Raw genomic sequence first — 20698 nt, forward strand, 5'->3', positions numbered from 1 at the left:
AAATTCATTTACTTTGCGGATGCTGTACAGAAAAGGAGTAAAACATGCAAATTCCGTCCCGACTATTCGTAGAAAAATTAAAAAGAAGCATGGTCACAAATTGCAAGATAAACCCGGCCTAAATCTCTTTGGAGGTACATCGCTCCAAGCTATTTTCATTATTATTAATCCTTAAAGAGATTAACATCATCTTTATTCTTTGGGGCTTTACCGCCTAAGTAACATTTGACGTTTCGTAATAAGTGTCCCCAACTTTTCGCGGTTTCGCCTTAACTGACACCAAGTGCGAGCACCAAGGGAGATCAAGTCTTTCATCACCTACCTATCCCAGCTCAGTGGAGGACTCACCTTCCACTGCTTAAAATAACGGGTGTTGGTTGAAATACTTTTTTCGCCTGAGCGTCTTCGCACTTTATCATAGCATGACCTTTGGGCTTTCATTCGTAGCATATCATCCGGATAACTTTTCGCTCAAACAACCCTAGGGCCATCTCATCTTCTCTCGACACTATTGATGGTTTCGAGCCATACATAAAGACAGATAAGACTAGCGACCAAAGTTGCACTTGTTGGCAAAATGTACTATTCGTTCAATTTTTAAGCTGAAATTGTTTCGCTGTCTCGAATTTATGTAGTCAACAGAGATGTGGCTTCTTCCAAAGCGCGAGTGCCCCGATTCTTTCTTGGATGATATCAATTACTGCCTCTTCATCCAATCCAGAGAAATCAGAACTTTCGAAGCGTTTGTTAAGGCCAATTATATCAATATCATCAGCATACGCCACCAGGATCGACGAAAAGCGTGGGTATGTTCCCAACCTGGAATTACTGAAAGATTCTCAAATAAGAATTACAATAAAAACTTTATTACATTATAACTCTTCGATTAATTACTGATCTTACCTAATTTGTACATTAAAATAATCCCTCCTGCTTACCACTTTTATCGCTGATCCACACTACCCACCCAGATTTTGTGCATTTCCCCGGAGCTGTACGCCACGGCGGTTAAGATCTTCTACTACACATATCTAACTTCTCCGGGTTAGCTTGCGATTGGAAAGGCTTATTAGCTTTGCAGCGAACCCAGTTCTAAGCAGCATAAAAGCAATTCTTTTCGTGGCTGCTTTGAAGTCGGCAAAAAGGTGATGCGTGCCGATTCTCTTATGTTGAGTCTGCTCCAGGATATGGCGAATCGTGAATATCTGGTTATTAGTAGATTTGCCAAGTCTAATGCCGTAGCAATAATTCCCAATCAGTTCGTTGACTTTGGTTTTCAGTCTTTCGCACGGCACGCGAGATATTAAGCAGGCTGATACCGCGCTAATTAGCCTTTAAATTCCATGCAGGCATGCGCTCGTCCAATCATAATTGACAGGTAAATTAATGCAATCTTTTTACCAGCTCGTCCGTCATTACAGGTTGCCTTATTATTTTTTAGTCCCGATATGGCATTTCTCACTTCGTTATAGTCGGGTGCCGGAACGCGCTTACCATCATCAGCGATTAAGAAAATGGGTATAAAAAAATGCAACCTGTGTAATAAATTGATGGCGATTTAGCGTAATCTTCTTTTGACTTGTGGCACGATGATCTTTAATCAGTCTTGAGTTTTATAAAAAGTATTCTTTGGCTTTAGCTTAATTAGTCCAAATGCATTTGCTGAAAGCTTCTGTACCCAAGCGGTTCGGGAACAAGGTTAGGTTAGGTTGAACTGGCCGGTCCATGAGGATCTCACATAGACTGAATGGCTCCGTAGTGTTACCAGAAGATTGTTTCAACGACCAAACTGAAAAACCCTATCAAAAACAAGGACCTATGTTATAAAATAACTCCGCCCTCTTGGCAAATACTAGAAGCTTCCTAAGACTTAAGCCACTTGCTGCTTCTATATATGACAGCTGGATCACTCCTAATAGTTGGAGTCTTAGCCTGGCAAGCGCAGGGCACGAGCACAGAACGTGCTCGATCGTTTCCTCCTCCAGCCCGCATAATTTAAAGGCATGGGACGCCAGAAGGCAGTGTCCAGTCAGAATACCCGTCATGAGTCTACAGTCCTCTCTTTTTAATAATAGAAGCAACTTTGTTAGTCTAATGTTGTAAGACCTACACATAATCTTTACAGCCTCGCGCTTGAATCCACGCCTTTTCTGCTTTGTCGATCATGTGCACCTCTCGCCTTCGCTAAATTTCACCCAGTCTAATTGGGACGTCTACGGAGCAAGCCTCAAGGGATGCGCCCTTTTTAGCTAGTTCATCACACGCATTTAGATGCTGTGCTATGCGAGATTATTGCCTTTATTGCTGCTTGATTGTCAATATAAAAGTTAACACGATTGCAGCTTGGGCTATTTTCTTCCAAGGTTTCTACTGCTTTGGTTAGGGCTACTATTTCCGCTTGTAAAACGCTACAGTAATCCGGCAGCCTGTAGGATCTGATTATTTCCGGATCAGCACAGTATACCGCGGACTCTACTCCTTCCACTACTTTGGAACCATCTGTGTACACATGTATCGCCTCGTGCGCCATTTGAGCACCCTTACGCCAACCGTCCACCTCTATTGTGGCCTTAGGATCGTCCTCGAAGCGCAGATAGGGGATCAGGGGAACAAATCGTGAACAATTTTGCAAATTATTTTGAGCTCAAGTCTGAAATTGGCCAAAAAATGTTGTTTAAATTATAAATCTCTCCTAACATAAAAGTCATTCAGGATTGGATAACGATAACAAGATTTTTGTTCAGAAGGAAACCAAGAGAAAATTCTAAAATAAATATTTTCCTTACCTTTTCCTTTGAAGAATTTTTCCAAGTTGAAGGGAATTTTTGTATATATTTCTTCTAAAAGCCCAAAACAATTTCTTGAAAAATAATGGGCTATATAAGCTTTCCTTCATTTGATAGGGTGTTACATACAGTTTTGTTTGATCATTTAATTTAAAGTTACTACGCTGTTTTGCAAAGGTGGGATGATCCGAAAAAAATATACTACATTTTAAAATTTTTGTCTCTGTATGCCTTCCGAAATCAGAGTAGAGAACATTTTATGGGAAGTCATAACAATATAAGCTAAATGAAACGGGAGCATTCCACGGTTGGTACGGGGCAAATTCTTGAATTTTAACAGATTTCGACCTTAAATTAAGACAAATTTGAATTTTATGAGACAACAAGCAGATCCAGCAGCCATTGTTTTGTCCATTCTGAGTCGATGGTCCTGCCTGCGCTTGTCTCGATCAAACGGCTGTGTTGGCAGGTGCCATATCTCATCATAATGCTCCATAACCCTTTTGTAGGCAGGGCTATTTAAAGCAGTTGTTTGTTGAAGTGTCCAGGTTTATGAAAATTAAACAAAAACTGCCTGTTCAGAATTTTCTTATGCTCTTTGAATTTGAGCTGTTTGGCCTCGCTATGTAGGTTATGTTCAGAAATCATAAGGAGACAGTTCTGAGTACAGCATTTTGGCAGGCCTGCAGCCTTACTATTATGTATTTTTAAGACCAGTACATCAAACTGGTGACGCGTTGTACATGAGCGGCGGACCAATTGCTTTGTACGAGGCTAGTACCATTTCTTTATATCTACTCCAAGTGCCTCCGGCAAGCGACTTGATGATTTTGTTGCGGCTTGGTACTTTAGATACAATTTCGGTGGCATGCGTCTTGAAGATGAGAGTGATATTTAACGTTACTCTCAAGATATTTAGGTGACTGACAGTGGGTAGCGTAACACCATCGCCGTGAATGTCCATTATTTGCGTTATCTTTCCTTCCACGTCGTAAACACAGTGGCGGTAGATTTGGTCGATGACATTGCCAAGTCGCGCGAGATAAAGAAACAAGAATCACTGGGAAGATAGCTGTTTATTCTAGTAACTAGTGCGTCTATTGGACGGCCGTTGCCACGATCGTGTAGTCATTGGCGAAGGAAATAATATTAAATCTTTATGGGGGGAATAGAACACCCCTCTCGTGCCCCCTGTTTAATTCTTCTTTGAGGTTTCGTTCTCAAATTGAACCGCCATCATATTATAAGGTTTTTTCTGATTTAGTCCATAATCTGAGTATTTATGACATTTAGTTGTAGTGCTATGCATTTTGCGGAAGCCATATTGATGGGTGGCTAGACGAAGATTGGCAGTGAAATAAGGGAGCAGGATGGCTTTCAATGTCTTTACTACTTTGCTAGCTTTAGTAGTTGAATTATCATTGCGATTTTCCATTGTTCGGGAATGACAAAGGATTTCAACAAGAAGTTGAAAGCATTCATCTGGTAACTTATGATCGCTAAAGTGTTTCAGCATTGACATGGCTATACCGTGCGGGCCTATTGATTTAGAGAGCCTGGCCTCTTTAACTGCTTCTTAGGCCTTTGTGAGAATGATGGTAATGGGTGACACGTGTCCGTCTGTTTGCAAGACGTCTAGCCTTGTCTCCTGCGGGATGTATTAAAAATTGCCAGCAGAAAGCGCTCGCACATTCCTTCCAGTCCGACAGAACTTTATTATTTAAAAGGCGATGGATATTTTTTATTGTAATTTTCGAGTTAAAAGAGAATTTGATGGTTACCACAATTTACTTTCTAACTGTTACAGAAGCCGATTACGGAAGGGGATATCATCATAAGCTGTAGGTGATTTAAGTATTGAAACGTATTGGCTACTTTGGCTAGGCTATGTTGTGTGTATAAAGTTAGATGATCTGGCTCAGAAGGTTCTCTTAACCGAGCGCAACTAGAGGTGGGAGATCCTCGTCTTTTGCAGGGGCTATGCAGACAACGATTTGAGCCCCATTGGCCCTTTAAATTTCTGAATGGCGCTACAAACATGCGACTGGTGCATTTTGTTAGGTAACCAAAACCCCTTAAATAGCTAAGCGCCCGAAAGTTATAAAGGTCCAAAATAAACAATTACATATTGGGAAGTACGTGGTTAACTGAAGAAAAAGTCATAGTTTCTACTAGGGCTGGGACTATCCGCATATTCGAATATACGGATATCCATACAGATATCCGTTGACATGGATAAAATCCGGACGGCATGGATATCCGGTTAATATTCGTTTGTGAAACTATCCTGATATCCGGATTTATGAAGATCCGGTTAATAGCCGTATTTTTGGATATCCAGTGAAAGCAACATATCGATGTACCATATATGTTTATTTAACATTAATAACAATAACTTCGTGGGCATTTAGATCAATTAACAGCGTTTTTTCACAATATAAACAAATGCCACTCTTCTTATTTTCACTTGTTTGTAAAATTGTAGCTTTTTAATTTTTGATGTTAATTTAATAATCTACAAACATATTTTGTGAATAATTTTTGGATGTTTGCTTCCTTCAATTCTGATATGCAGATATTCAACTTTTGTATTCCAGTATCCGAACATACGGATATCTGGATTTCCCCTTTTTTGAATCCGGATAACCGGATTTTTTGCCAAGCTATCCGGTTATTCGAATATCCGGTTTATCTGGATAGTTGAAAAATCCGGATCCAGTTCACAGCCCTAGTTTCTACCTTAAAAATCGTAAAAAAAAATGTATGCCAATCACTGTGGAACTCCCCTTTCTTTTTGTATCTCACAAGTGTCCATTCACTTCTGTATTGATTTTCAAAGCGGAGCTAACAATACAAAAAGGAATATGTAGTGACAGTCCTTATTTATGATAATTGCGAATTTCTCTTCTACCAGCCACTTTATCATTTGCCTCTACATTGCTGCTTTTGACATTGTAAAGCAGCGTTTATATAAATACAAAAACATGCGCATCGATCTGCTATATATAGCGCTTGTTTGTAGGCTGTAAGACAATTGCACTGAAGACGGCGTATAAAATGCCAATTGTCGCCAGAAACAAATATAACACTCTGCACACATACATGCAAACATACATAAATACATAGATATGCCGCCTTACTGAGAAAAGCGTCCGAATTTCCACTTCATGATGATTTAAACCGTTACAACTGCGGCCTTTCGCATGTGCCGTGCAAAAAACCAAGCTTTCTTATATGTACTGCATGAGCTGATGGACTTGACTTGTTAGCAATTCAACTCAATGCAATCCGAACAAAAAGATTAACTCACTAAATCGGATTTAATTTGAAAATGCACTGAGAATTTAAAATATTTCGCTTTTACTTACCTACTTCTGGATTTGTTGTTGCCGAAAATTTCGTATTTCACCTAGATCCGTATACAAGTGCATAGCCACTCGAAGAAATGTATGCTTGTATATAGACCGTTAAAAGTGGCAAATAAATTAATGTTTTTGTTGAGCTGGTTACTGTGAACGAGATGTGTATTTTAAGGCGGTAGCGGGGTGAAGGGCGTACAGTAAAGTTAGAGAAACTGTAGTGAATGTGTTGCATTTACAAAATTGAATTAATTGCCTCTGTTTCGCTTTCAAAATCGTAATGCAATTAAATAAATTGCAAAAGCATGCAAAACAAAGAACGAACTGGCGATAACAATTTGTATAAAAGTTTCTTTTATTTGATTCTTCAATGGGATATTATAAACAAGCTAGCGATGGCGTTTTGGGCATTGGGGGATCGCGGTATTCAGCTTTTTTTAGGCCAGGAAATTCTAGGATTTCTAAAAACACATTTTTATGATTAAACAAGTAAGGAAGGCTAAGTTGGGGTGTAACCGACATTACATACTCAGCTGAGAGCTTTGGAAACAAAATAAGGTAACATCACCATGTAGGAACCTAGGGTAACCGTGGAATATGTTTGTACAATATGGGAATCAAATGAAAGGCGTGAATGAGTATTTTAAAAGGGAGTAGGCCTTAGTTCAATAGGTGGACGCCATTTCGGAATATCGCCATAAAGGTGGACCAGGGGTAACTCTAGAATGTGCTTGTACAATATGGGAATCAAATGAAAGGCGTGAATGAGTATTTTAAAAGGGAGTGGGCCTTAGTTCTATAGGTGGACGGCTTTTCGAGATATCGCCATAAAGGTGGACCAGGGGTGACTCTAGAATTTGTTTGTACGATATGGGTATCAAATTAAAGGTTTCCGAGATATCGACCAAAATGTGTACCAGGGTGACTCAGAAAATCATCTGTCGGGTACCATTAATTTATTTATATATCTAATACCACGAACCGTATTCCTGCCAACATTCCAAGGGCTTTTGATTTCGCCCTGCAGAACTTTTTCATTTTTAATATTCTACTTAATATGGAAGGTGTCACACCCATTTTACAAAGTTTTTTCTAAAGTTATATTTTGCGTCAATAAACCAATCCAATTACAATGTTTCATCCCTTTTATGGCATTTTTTTTTTTTTTTCATTTTTCGTAATTCTCGATATCGAAAAAGTGGGCGTGGTTATAGTCCAATTTCGTTCATTTTAAATAGCGATTTAAGATCAGTGCCCAGGAACCTACATACCAAATTTCATCAAGATACCTCAAAATTTACTCAAGCTATCGTGTTTACGGATGGACGGACAGACGGACGGACGGACGGATATGGCTAAATAAATTTCGTTATTCGCCCAGATCATTTTGATATATAGAAGTATATATCTATATCGACTAGTTTATGCCGTTACGGATTACCGTTATGCGAACAAAGTTAATATACTCTGTGAGCTCTGCTCAGCTGAGTATAAAAATACAACTAAAGATAATAAAGTGCAGTTTATATATATTGGTCGAAATTAATATCTACCAGTTTACAAGCGTTCCAAAACTGCATTCTCAGAATTTTCATCTGGAGGTTAAAGCCCTTTTTTCCTAGATTTAAAAATATATGTAAGGCGCGATAACCTCCGAAGATATTTTGGGCCGAGCTTCTCCCTTCAAATTTGCGTCGTGCTCCTCTTAAATTTTCCTACAAATTGGCGGGATGGGACTAACTTGTTTTATGCTGACTCCGAACGGTATCTGCAAGGCAGAGGAGTTTTTACGGAGAGTTTTTCATTGCAGTAATACACCCGGAGTGCTTGCCAAACACTGCCGAATTACGACCCCGATTAGAATATTTTTTTCTACTAATTTAAAAACCTTGTTTCTAAAATTTTGATGTAGCTTTGCCCGTGGCGTGAACCCAGGATCTTCGTTGGGGTAGGCGGAGCACGCTACCATCACACCACGGCGGCCGCCTAGATCCTAGATATAGGCGTACATTTATTTAAATTTTGTTTCTGCTTCGAGTAAATTATGAAGTTCTTAAGCAGAAAATATATTTTTTTTAGTGTAAAAACATGTTGGAAATTTAAACTTTTTTAGCATTTTTTGGTTCGAATCGAACCTTGAATCATTTATTCTGAGTTCTACAATCTATGGATTTCATAAATTCCACGGGACTAAACAGGCGGAGCGCAATCTTTCAATTTAAGGCAAACCATGTATTTGGGATTAACTAATTGATTATTTAAAATTTAAACACGCGCTCTACCTTTATAATTTTAAATTCCAAAATTCTTTTACAAGAGCTATTGTTAAAGTTTTTTAGTCAAAATTCAACAATACTATGTCTGTATTAAAGGAAAAATTGCCTTCTATTTTTGGGTCCATTTATATAAAGGTAGTCCTTAAAATTTTTTTATTATCTTTTTATTTTCAATTGTTTAGTACTGCCTACAAAAAGGCAATTGCAACTTTGATTACTAATTTAAGTAATTCCTAAGTGAAAATTCTTATCTTTATTTATTTGTACAAAATAGCAAGATTAAAAATAATTAGTGGAATTTTCGTGGACAACACTGGCGAAAACAACAGAATTCCATCATAACAAGAGAATTCCACCTCGTTTGTCAGGTACTTAATTTGCACAGCTGAAAATCATGGTGAAATTCGCATACGCCTGAAAGTCTAAAAGAATCGTGGGGAAAGTCGCGTACGCCTAAAAGTATGGGAGACGTGCATTGAGTTGGGTCTTGAACGAGGTGGAATTCTACAACGCCTGCAACTCTCAGGAAACTAGCCATGATGGTATGGCCTAATTTTCTAAATAGTTCGACTTGTGCGTTACGTCGCTCAAATTTTTTGATCAAACATTGCACTGCCACCGAGTTTTAAACTATATTTCAGGTTTCAAGTCTCTAGATGTCCAGGAAGTTAGTTAAAAATCGATTGTAAGATTCCCAATTTAAAACTAGTTTTATCAATATCTCGATCCATGCGCCACCTAGCGGAATTCTTTTGATAAAATATTGCATTGTCACCGGGTTCTGACTTACGGCCCAAGTTTCATGGCTCTAGCTCATCGGGAAGTTACTCGAAAATCGATCGCAAGATTCCCCCCATTTTTAAAGGATCTGCAGTTATCTTGAATAGTGCGCCACCTAGCGGAACTTTGTTTTCTACAAGTTGTATTGCCACCAGGCCTCTAACTAAGTGCCAAGTTTCAAGTCTCTAGGTAACCGGGAAGTTAGTTAAAAATGGATCGAAAGATTCCCAAATTAAAATTTGTTTTCTTATTATCTCGATCCGGGTGTCACCTAGCGTATTTTTTTTATCAAATGTTGCATTGTCACCGGTTTCTGACCCACGGCCAAAGTTTCAAGTCTCTAGCTCACCGGCAAGTTACTCAAAAATCGATCGCAAGATTCCCCTCGTTTTTCAGGGATTTGTAGTTATCTCAATTAAATACAAAAAAAAAAACAAAAATATAAGGTGCGATAACCTTCGGAGAGATCTAAGGCCGAGCTTCTCTTCCAATTTGTGTCGTGCTCCTCCTGATTTTCCCTACAAATTGGCCGGACGGGACCTACATGTTTTATGCCGACTTCGAACGGCATCTGCAAGGCAGATGTGTTTTCACTGAGATACAAACACTGCCAAAGGGGGCGACCCCGCTTAGAAAAATTTTCGTCTAATTGAAAAACCTTATTTCTAAAATTTTGATGTTGCTTTGCACGGGGTGTGAACCCAGGGCATACGGTGTCGTAGGCGGAGCACCCTACCATCACACCATGGTGGCCGCCATCTCAATTAGCACGCCACCTAGCGGAACTTTGTTTTCTATAAATTGTATTGTCACCAGGTCTCAAACTATGTTAAAAATGGATTGAAAGATTCCAAAATTAAAATAAATTTTCCTAATATCTCGATCCATGCGCCACCTAGCGGAATTTTTTTGATAAAATATTGAATTCTCATCGAGGTCTGACTTACGGCCCAAGTTTCAAGTCTCTAGCTCACCGGGAAGTTACTTAAAAATAAAACGGAAGATTTCAGGGATTTTCGTTTATCTCTATTCGTCTGCCACCTGGCGGCATTTTGTTTTCCACGAATTGTAGTGCCATCGACTCGCAAAATATGTGCTAAGCTTCAAGTCTCTGGATCACCGATAAGTTAGTTAAAAGTTGCTTCCAAAATTTCCATTTTAAAATGAATTTTCTGTATATCTCGATCCGTACGCCACCTAGCGAATTTTTTTTCACTTGCATTGTAATGTCTCTCAGATCTGAACTATGTTATAAGTATCAAGTATCTAGCTCAATGGGAAGTTACCGAAAAAGACTTTTCCGGGGGTCAAAAATTCCTATGGAAATGAGGGGAAAAACATGAAAGCGACTTAATATAAAGGTATAAAATAGCAATGGAAATCAAGGCATACATTTTAAAATCACATTTTATTTGACAACTGTCATGGTTACTTCAACTTTATCACTAAATAATAGCCCAGAAACAAAAAAAAACATCATATTTGTGATTAAATCTTTATTTCTTATTTCCTCTGAGCTCAATATCGTCTTAGATCTTTTTTGGAGATCCTTTATTTTCCTAAAGGAGTTTAAATTTCACCTCTTTTTGGTATTATTCTTTAAACGCCAAAAAATAGCAATCAACAATTTGTTATATAACAAGCACAGCTGAGTATAATAAATTTCTATAACTCAAAGATCAATGAAATTGTCACCGTTATTTTAATTTTACGCGAAACAATATTTGTGTAGGTAACACTTTCATCGGTAAAGTACTGCCCATTTTAGTGCCATTAAACTGCAATCCATTTGGTATATTTTAAGTGAAGTGAACTCAAGCTTGAAGTAGCATTTGTGGTTGATGTGTGCAAGTGGCCATTGGCAAGATGTTGCCGACAATTATGGTCACACCCAAAGCTGGTGGCGGCGTTCGACCATAAAAAAATTTGCTACTGTGGCCTACGTATTTTGTTTTCTCTTTATTACATTTTGATGGCGACATCATAAATGGCATTCTGAGGTAATAAAAGGGTGCCATAATAAGGGCGGCTCGAAAATTTAATTCGGTATAATAATTTAATGCAAATCTTGTACCTGTACAGGTAAGGCGGAATGGAAAAGTTGAGTTGTTCGATGTATTGACTTAAAAATTTAACGATACATTGATCAATGGTAAATGTGTATGATGCCATGAGTGACTTCACAACGCTCTTAGAATGTGTAGGCTGAACTTTTGGTTAGGTCACTAAAAGACAGAAAGTAACTGATTAGGTTAAGTTTAGCTGATTGGTCAATAACTTCACTTATGCATAGTTCTAGAAAAATGTTTCCATCGAGATCTGTTCTTTGAGGGCCACGTATCGTTTACCTGATGTGGGATCTGGGCATATAAGACAACGAAATGGTGTACGAAGGCGCTCAAAGTTTCTTGGAGCTTGATTTTGCATCAGAGAAGGAGGTCCTTGAACCTACTGGGACTCAACAAATTCACATTTTCTTTAATTGGACCATCAATTGGTGGAAGCGTATGCAGTTCTATAAAGGGCATGTGGCTACCATACAACGAGGAACGACCATTATCAGTTCTGAAGATGAATATAAGGGATATATTCATATAAGTTTCCGTACCCGCTTGATATTGGCCATAAGGATACATGCGGCACGGATGCAGCTGAAACTTAATACCTTTTGTCGCTGCTGCAGTCTTTCAGGAGCAGATGGTACGGTAGAGCACCTATTATGCGACTGTCCAGCGAACTGTATAAAGAGAATGTAGTTTCTGGAACATCATTTTTCATAAGCCTCCCAAAATTCAATGATGTACGTCTTGCGAGCTTTTCAAATATATTAACTCAACGAGATTAATCAAGGGAGACGGGATAATGTTTTTTTTTTTATTATTTCGTGATCTGTGGGTTTTATGCACAAGTGAAATCAAAAATACTCACCGTAACAACCAACCAATTTTCTTCATGAGCCTCAAGTTTTTTCCAATTCACTTTTGTTATTACAAGTTACATGAGACTAAACACCTTCGGTTAATATGGTACCATCGATGTAAACTGTATCGTTTTTCAATAAGGCCCGCACCATCCACCTCTACTGTGGCTCTAAGATCCCTGTTGAAGCTCAGGCACGGGATCATGTAGTATTCTGCTCTACCTTGAATGGCTACTACACCAATACGACCTGCGTTTTCTTGAGCACTGGCTCTGCGTACTGGCATGAAATGATCGGTGTCCATAGAACAGGATTCCAAAAAATTTGTTAGTCGAAGTTCGTCCCTCACCAATGGCCCTGAGGATGTATTTCTATCATGACAAGCATTTCAGCAAAACTCATCTGTCTTAGCCATCACTGGAAAGAATCACGATAGGAATAAACATTCATTCATATAGAGTCCCTGTTAATATGAGAATAAATAGTAGTGCAAAAGTGTAGAGCTAGCTAAGAAGGGCGGCGATAAAAGAAGTCAAGAGTTGTCCATGATGAACCAAGTGGAAATGGCGTGCAACCAAGAGCGAGCATCATAAAAGTTTTGAAGATAATGTGCAAGTCTTATAACCTTAGACAAAAAATTTACTCTTATCATTGAAAGGAGTGAACTGGAATCATATGATGGGCATTGTTCAGTGATAGCTGTTGTAGGTACTGCAAATTGCAGGAGGAATCTATTGAACGTATGCTGTGTTCTGTACAAATTTTAGACAACTCTGTATTGAACCCAATTGAAATACCTTTCAATACCTACATTCATATATTCACCTATAAAAAATTATCCTTATAGCCATATGAGAATATGGCTGAGCCCATAAATGCTTCCAAATGTTGCTGGCAAAAAACAGAAAACCACACAAACACGGCTACATATGGACAGCATACAATTATGAATAGCACATAAATTATTTTGTTATCCATTGGAAGAAATACAATTTTGTGGCTGAAATAATGGGAAAAATATTATGGTTTTGTAATAATAAAAATAAGTATGGGCTTGAGAAAAATGACACTTGTTGCTTAATAAAAATAAATTACGTCCTCTGCAATTGAGTATTTTGTTGCCCAGCAAGGATACTGACGAGGTGAACCGGACTCGAAGTGGCAAGTTTGTCCACTTTAACACCTTCATAAAACAGTGCAGGCTACCTAGACGTAAAACCTAAATCACTAAACATACGATTTTCCTACTGGGTATGTATGCGTTATTATGATTGTTGAGCTATGTTGTCCTTAACGAAAAATTATCTACTTCTGACATATCCAATTTGGTTGCTTCATTCTTTATTTTATAAGTACCCATTTGTTTAAAAAGAACAAAGACAAATTGGAGTTTATTATGACAGCTTTAATGTGACACTTTTAAGGAATTGAGTTCTTAAGTTTAAATGGGTCCAGATAACTGATATGAAGATTTCTTGCTAGATTTATAAAACTTTTTAGTATTAGTCTTTATTGTTTAAAATTAAGTTCAAAATAAATGATATGCTCTTAACATTGTATTTGATCTTCTTTCAGTTTCATGCAGTACTGTCACTGTGACAAAATGTCAAGCCGCCTTAAGGACACTACAAGCATTCCAATTCTTCCGACCAACCTGCCTTTGCAAAGAGCCCGGTATGGATCCGGACTGCAATCATTTTCGTGATTTCCTGTTTGATCATCCATGCGGATTTGTGCTGAAAAAAGGTGAGTAGAAGAGGGAAACTGCTTTTCATGGGCTTCAAATCATAGGTGAGCATATTTTATTTAGTCACACGCTGGATGTTTCTAGATTATAAGAATTGGAAGAACAAGAAAGATAGCGATACTAACAAGTGTAAATAATAGAAAGAGCAATTGGCTTTATCTAGCTACTATATCTTAGATAGGAGCTCGTTCTACCGTTGTAGTGGCCCCACTAGTTCGTGCATTCTAGCCAACGAGGACAATTTAGGTGCGCGATGCAGTAACTAATCATTTTGACACCAAGATTAACTGAAGATAGAGAGATCACCTCGAGCGCCGAGTTTTAGAGCATCTGTTCATAATGAGTTGCGGCTACAAACGAAGGTAACTCTCGAATCCCGCGTCCTGCTATAAAAATGTCTAATCCCTTACTAATTCCGTGATTGGCTTGGCCGCTGCGCTTGGCAGCTGCTACGTGAAAACCACTTCTAATGAAAAATCCAAACACCGTTAGTCCCTCTCTGTGCAGCGGAAATGGTGCTCGGTGTTACACAAGGAAACTTAGCCGTCGAAAAGTTGTTCATGAAATAGACAACTGAAGCTTGGCTCAAACGATGCAGCTGAGCAGTGTAAGGACATTTCTTATACAGCACGTACCGCTATCGGGGAACATATAATCTTGGAAAATAAATTGTACATTATTGATTGTCGTACTTTCTCTAAAAAATACCTAACGAAAAAGGCATACCAAGCCTCATTGGTAAGAAGAAAGCAACGTGAGGCGGAACGGCGTTATTGTAGTGCGCTGGATAATGCTCAACAATTCCACCCAGAGCAAATTCACGTAGTTAGGATAATGGCGGAATACCCGCCGAGCTGTTCAAACACGAGAGTTTAGAGTTGGTAAAGAGCATGTATCAACTCCTAAGTTAATTGTGCTCTGCCAAATGAGGTTGAGCAAAGAAACCGTAAGGGAGGACCTCTCCTAGCCATTCGAAACAAAACGAGATTTCAGACAAGGAGACTCAATTTCGCGCAATTTTTTTAAAGAAATGTTATAAAAGATAATGCTAGCAGCGAAACTAAACTAAGCTATTATGAGAGCGTACAATTGCTGGCGTATTGACTTTATTGGCGTGAACAAACACGCTGCGAGTTCTGGTTTCTCTGGATTAGATAAAGAAGCAAATTAGTAGGTCTTGTGGGAAAAGAGGACAAGATGGCAGGTACTTCATCATGCCATCTAAAAAACAAGTGACGTATACCCGCCTTGGCAGTCACGCCACTGTTGACGGATATAAGTTCGAGACTGTGAAAGAATTCATCAATTTGGGAAGCAGCATTAACAGCAACAACAATGTTAGCGTAGAAATCAAACGGATAATATTTCTTTACAATAAGTGCTAATTTGGACTGAATGAGGAATAGAAAAGTAAAATCCTCTCATTGCTCATCATACCTATCCTGATGTATGGCTGGAAATCATGTATGATGTCGAGAGAAGATAACATGACTCTTGGAGTGTTCGAGGGAAAAGTTCTCTGGAGGATTTATGGTCCTGCCTGTGATGCCGACGGTTGTTATCAAAGGAAGTATAATGATGAGCTGTATGTATGAGCTTTATGCAGATATGACAATAGCGCATCGAATAAAAACGCAGGGGCTAGTCCATATTATGCGAATGGATGGAGACGCTTCGGTCAAGAAAGTATTTCATTTTGGTAGAAAAGGAAGGAAGATACCTCCACTGAGTTGGGGGAGGCAGATGAATGAAGATTTCACCTCTCTTGGTGCTTCCAATTGGTGTGAGACATCATGAAAAAAAGATAGCTGCCGTAACTTGTTACAAAACGGCCAAAGTCGCTTTAGTATTTAAGCGTCATTTAATGAATGATGACGAGGATAGTGGCCAACTTGTATTACAAGGCTTATAACCAAGGAAAATATCCTGCTTAAATTGTGGATGGTGCACCTTAGCTTTAGGTCGATGGACAGTTGCTCGCACTTTATGCGCATTTCAAGTGGTCATATAGTCAATTGATCTTATGACAATTTAAAGTGGTCACAATGTCTTTTTTCTCCTTTACTTGCATTGTTTCGGTGCTCTGAACTATGTGGTCGGTTTCAGGTTTGGAGCTTAATGGAATGTCTCCTAAACGGCAACATTCTCCCGTTTGGTACGTTTATTCAAAATATGTTGTTCTGTTATTTAGCAGAATTTTTGCCAAATTGCCACGTATTAAATTTGAAATTTCTAGTTTAGCGGAAGACTTCATAAAAGTCAGTCGCAAGAATCCAAATTCGTATGAGTGTTATGCCTAACCACATGCCACCTAATGAACATTTCTATTCCTTCTGTTAAATTGTATCTATGTAAGTGTAAGGTTTTAAGTTTCTACCTCAATGAGAAAATTTTTTTTTATATATAATACATACAAAACACTTAACTTTACCTACTACTGAATACTTTCATCAAAGTGCAGCTTAAAGAAGCACAGAAGCTAGTTGTGTGCTTGAATATAAATCAGGTGCAGGACAGATGCTCAATCTTTGGCAAAACACAGTGACATTGCCCGAGTAACACATTACTCAACTGATGCACGGATGGCTGCAATCACGGGAGCTCCTTTGGCTTGGTGCATTGTCTTGTGGCAGGTGCTAGATACACAGATGCTTACGAATACAGATCCACACAAGAAAATGCGCAGGATTTACTTGCCTCTTTCTTATACGAACCGTATTGCATGTTTAAAGGTTCACGTTTAACGGAAACCAGGGTTACATACAAAAATATGCATACAAGCAATTTTTAAGCGCAACACATAACTTTGTAGCATTACAAATTTCGAACTACTCGTATATACAAGTGGTCTCAATCGGCTCTTAAAGTTCCTAACCACAGATTTCAATTGTCCACCGGCAGGCCTTATACTCCTTAACGTCCCTCCTCGAGAAGAAGTCCTAAAAACCTAACTGAGATTTGACCTTCAGTCGCTAAGGTTTTGTTCCAACACGGAGAGATAAATCTACTTGCTCCTGAAGATTTAGTAGTAAAGTTTGTGGTCTGGACGGGAGTGTTGGTATTAAAAAACCGACACTGGCAGTCCTGTAGAATTGGCTTTGAAATATTCATTTCAGATTACTGTGTGGTGGCTTACCTCCCTCCATCCGTATATACTAACACAAATGATTTTACAGTATTCAGACCGGATGATTTTTGTCGGCACTTTAAATACCCTAATTTTAGTATTTTTAGCGAGTATTGGCAGTTTCGATATGTCACTATCCGCTAATAATAAATGCTGGACGACAACTGCAGCAGGGTAAGAGGATGAAATCGAAAACTGCCGCACACTTACACATAGAAGATACAGAGAATATGAGATGCAGAGATATACAGCATTGTGAATGATAACTAAGTGTAATATCTTCTGCATAGACGTCAAAATTCCAAAGTGATTGGGTCACCTGATTTGTATTTGACTATCGCTGTCTCATTCTGTATCTCTTTCTATCACCTGCTGAAGATAGGCGCCGCTATATTTAACACCCTGTCAAAATGCTAAAAAGTAGCCATATTGAACATCCTGTCAGGCATTTGACAGATAAGATATCACACTTAGTTATCATTCACAATGATGTACAGAGCATATTACTTACATATACAATATTATACGGCAATATTGGTGCAGAGATATAAACAACAATAAAGAGCAAAATTAATCAGGCATATTCAAGTCTACATAGAAGAAGGGAACGAGAAATAAATACGCAGCTATGAGACAAAGAAACGAGATGTAAATAAGCAAAGTTCAAGACGGCTGTGTGCGAAAGGTCTGAATCCTGTGAGAAGTAGGTAACTGAAGCGAACTGGGAGTATAAAGGCAGCGCAATACTAGTCATAATACATGATTTTAACTTTCTATAAGTGAAGTACGCGAGTAATTTAACTGTGCAGTATTACTACCATATTAGTCTTCTAAATAACGAACATTTTGCTATACTGAATATTTCAGTTATTTATTTGACAGTTCAGTTATCCTAACTATAACAAAAAGTGCAAAATAATCAAGAATTTCTTAAAATTCGCCACAATATTAAGGACCTTCCTCAAGCCGCAAGTTTCTGTGAAACCGGAAATATTAAGGATGAAAAACTGCTACTGCAGCATATTCAGACATGATATTTGATATTAAGACTCTAATTTGACCGCAAATATGGAAAATAGGCAGATACAAAGATCAAACAGGATACAGACACGATGTTTATCCTACCCTTGAGTAAAGAATGGGTTATAACTTTTCATCTGCAGGTCCGTCATGTGTGAGCGCCACAATCACCATTTCTGTACTATGCAGATAACAAAGTTTATCATGCTGAGAAGAACCAAGCATAACATACTGTGACGAATATTAGCAACACTAAGGGGTACTGTCATCTCTAAGCCGATGCTAAGCAGTGACTTGTATGCACATCAACAAATGGATCATTATGTCTACCCATATGTCCATACAAGCAGCGGAGAGAAAACGCACAAACACATGCAAATATCTGAGATGCTCCCAAAAGTAGGCAATGGTTTGTGCAAGTGCCACTCACATATACACACGCATATGAGAAGCTATACACGTGCATATATAGTTATAATTTTATAGCAGTAACTAAGTAAATTCTGCAAGCGCATAGAAGTATGCGAACGAGAAATCACAGAGTATAAAAGGCAGCAACAGTAGAGGCACGAGAATCAGTTTTATTAGGCAAGCTATAAGTGGTGAAGTATTAGTGTTATTGTGCAGTATTTTATTAAAGGCCATTTTGCATTATTGAATAGTGGAGTTATTTATCCAACAGTTTAATGATTCGGACGTTAGTAGATGGTTGCAAATAAGGGGAATTGCACTAAATTCATTACAATACTGTAAATAAATCTGCGCCACAATAATCATCATCATAAAATTGAGCTACCCTCTTATCTTAATGGCAACGTTATAATTATCAAAATTACATTCGCTTGCATGGCTTCGGGAAGAGTCCTTATCGCTACAACAACAACAACTACAACAACAACAACAACAGTACTTCTACTTCTAGAGCTGCTATATATCCCATCGGCTGTGCAGCCTAAAGAACTGGGAAACCAAATGCCCGCCCGGGCCTTTCTGTAAACCTCCGAAGCCAGGATTGCCTTCAACGACTTACCATGCTGCTCTTGTAATGCTTCGATCGCCCGTCCTTTTTGACCCTATGTTGGTTGCTTTTAATGTGAGAAATCCGTTGCATCGACTGTCCCAGTTTGCTATTGTAGTTGTTGTAGCTGTGACGAGCTCGTTTGCGAAAATAGTTTCATATTCCTTGTGGATGTCTGAACATGGAAGTCGCCTCAATATAGAATGGTTCTAAATGGTATTTTAACTAAACCAAACTTATAACGTATTTATAAATAGACAAACCTACGTGCCCTGAATAATATGTATAATTGGGTATAAAAAAAAACACGAAATTATTTGAAAAATATTTTACCCAGTTTCCTTGCATTCCTGTGTGTGAAGATATGTCGCTGTCAATCTTGTCTTTGATACATACTTAGCCTTAAGTATGAAGAAAACATGATCACAGCTCAATACCGCAAATTGGGCGCATCCTCAAGAGTTTTCACATTATAAATTACAAATTTGTTGTTGCATAATTCAACGCATTATTGAAATGCGCTACTTCACTTTGTAATAATAATAAATCTTTTCAACTTTCGAAGAGACGAGTACAAATATCTTTTAATAAGTACTGAATGTGTATGCGTATGTTGCGGCTTTCATAGCCTAGTTCTTGTTCTTGTTATTTGTATCGTTGTCAGTTAACGGGAAATAAGTACAAGAGGGTTTCAAGAAAATTTATTATGACCTGCTCTCGGTTGCTCGAGTGTGCGTTGTAATTCAGTTTATTTGTAAGTAAGAAAGTTGATTTATATAAATGTGTGAATGTGAGTGTGTGTGTAAAGAGCCCTGCATGGAAACGAGACTTAAGGAAGCTAGATGTTATACAGGAGCAAGTTGTAGATGCGAGAAATTACGGTTAGTTGTAAACCAGGGATTGCAAAGTTGTACACCCCAATGTAAATTCATCTTCAGTTCACTCTGTAACTGCCGTCTTTTACTTAATCCCCACGCTTTATGGCCAAGTCCGTGCCATGAATTTTCAACATGCCTTTTAGTTTTTCGCATATCATATTCTAGAATGCTCGTCGTATGTATCCCTCCCTCATATCGGGAATTCGTTCCCTCATGCACATACATATTGTGACCAATATTAGCAACACTAAGGCATACTATCATCTCTAAGCCGATACTAACAGTCACTTGTATCTACATAAACAAATCAATCATTATGTCTACACATATGTACATACAAGAAGCGGAGAGATATGCACAAACACATGCATATATTTGAGATACTCACAAAAGTATGCAATCATCGGTGGAAGTATCACTAACATATACACGCGCATATGGCAGAAGCTATAAACATGCATCTGTGGTTTATAGCTGGGAAACAAGTAGTAAATTCTAGAAGTAGAAAGGCCCAGAAGTATGCGAACGACACAGCAGATAGTTTAATAGGAGAAAAAGCTGAGTAATCAGAATCAGTTTGATTTAAGACGCTATCAGTTGCGAAGTATAGGTGTTATTGTGAAGTATTTTCAAAGTAGTTTAACAAAGACCATTTTGCATTATTGAATATTGGAGTTATTTATTCAACAATTTAGCGATACCAACGTTAGTAGAAGGTTGCAAATAAGCGGAATTTCCCTAAATTCGTTACGACGTGTATAAATGTTCGTTACACCCCTTGTGTTGT

At 38.3% G+C, this 20698-nt stretch overlaps 1 protein-coding gene across 7 annotated transcripts in view; it reads left to right on the plus strand.

The window, feature by feature from the left end:
- Gfrl (Glial cell line-derived neurotrophic family receptor-like) overlaps nt 1-20698 on the plus strand; it is a 590185-nt gene that overhangs the window by 429649 nt on the left and 139838 nt on the right. For all 7 annotated transcript variants that reach the window (XM_067762822.1, XM_067762821.1, XM_067762823.1 and 4 more), the window contains one exon: nt 13697-13867. In XM_067762822.1, the coding sequence (XP_067618923.1) occupies nt 13697-13867 (171 nt within the window). The remainder of the gene's footprint in view (nt 1-13696; nt 13868-20698) is intronic.

Source organism: Eurosta solidaginis, chromosome 1 (assembly GCF_040869045.1).
Source record: "Eurosta solidaginis isolate ZX-2024a chromosome 1, ASM4086904v1, whole genome shotgun sequence".
NCBI classification, from domain to species: domain Eukaryota; kingdom Metazoa; phylum Arthropoda; class Insecta; order Diptera; family Tephritidae; genus Eurosta; species Eurosta solidaginis.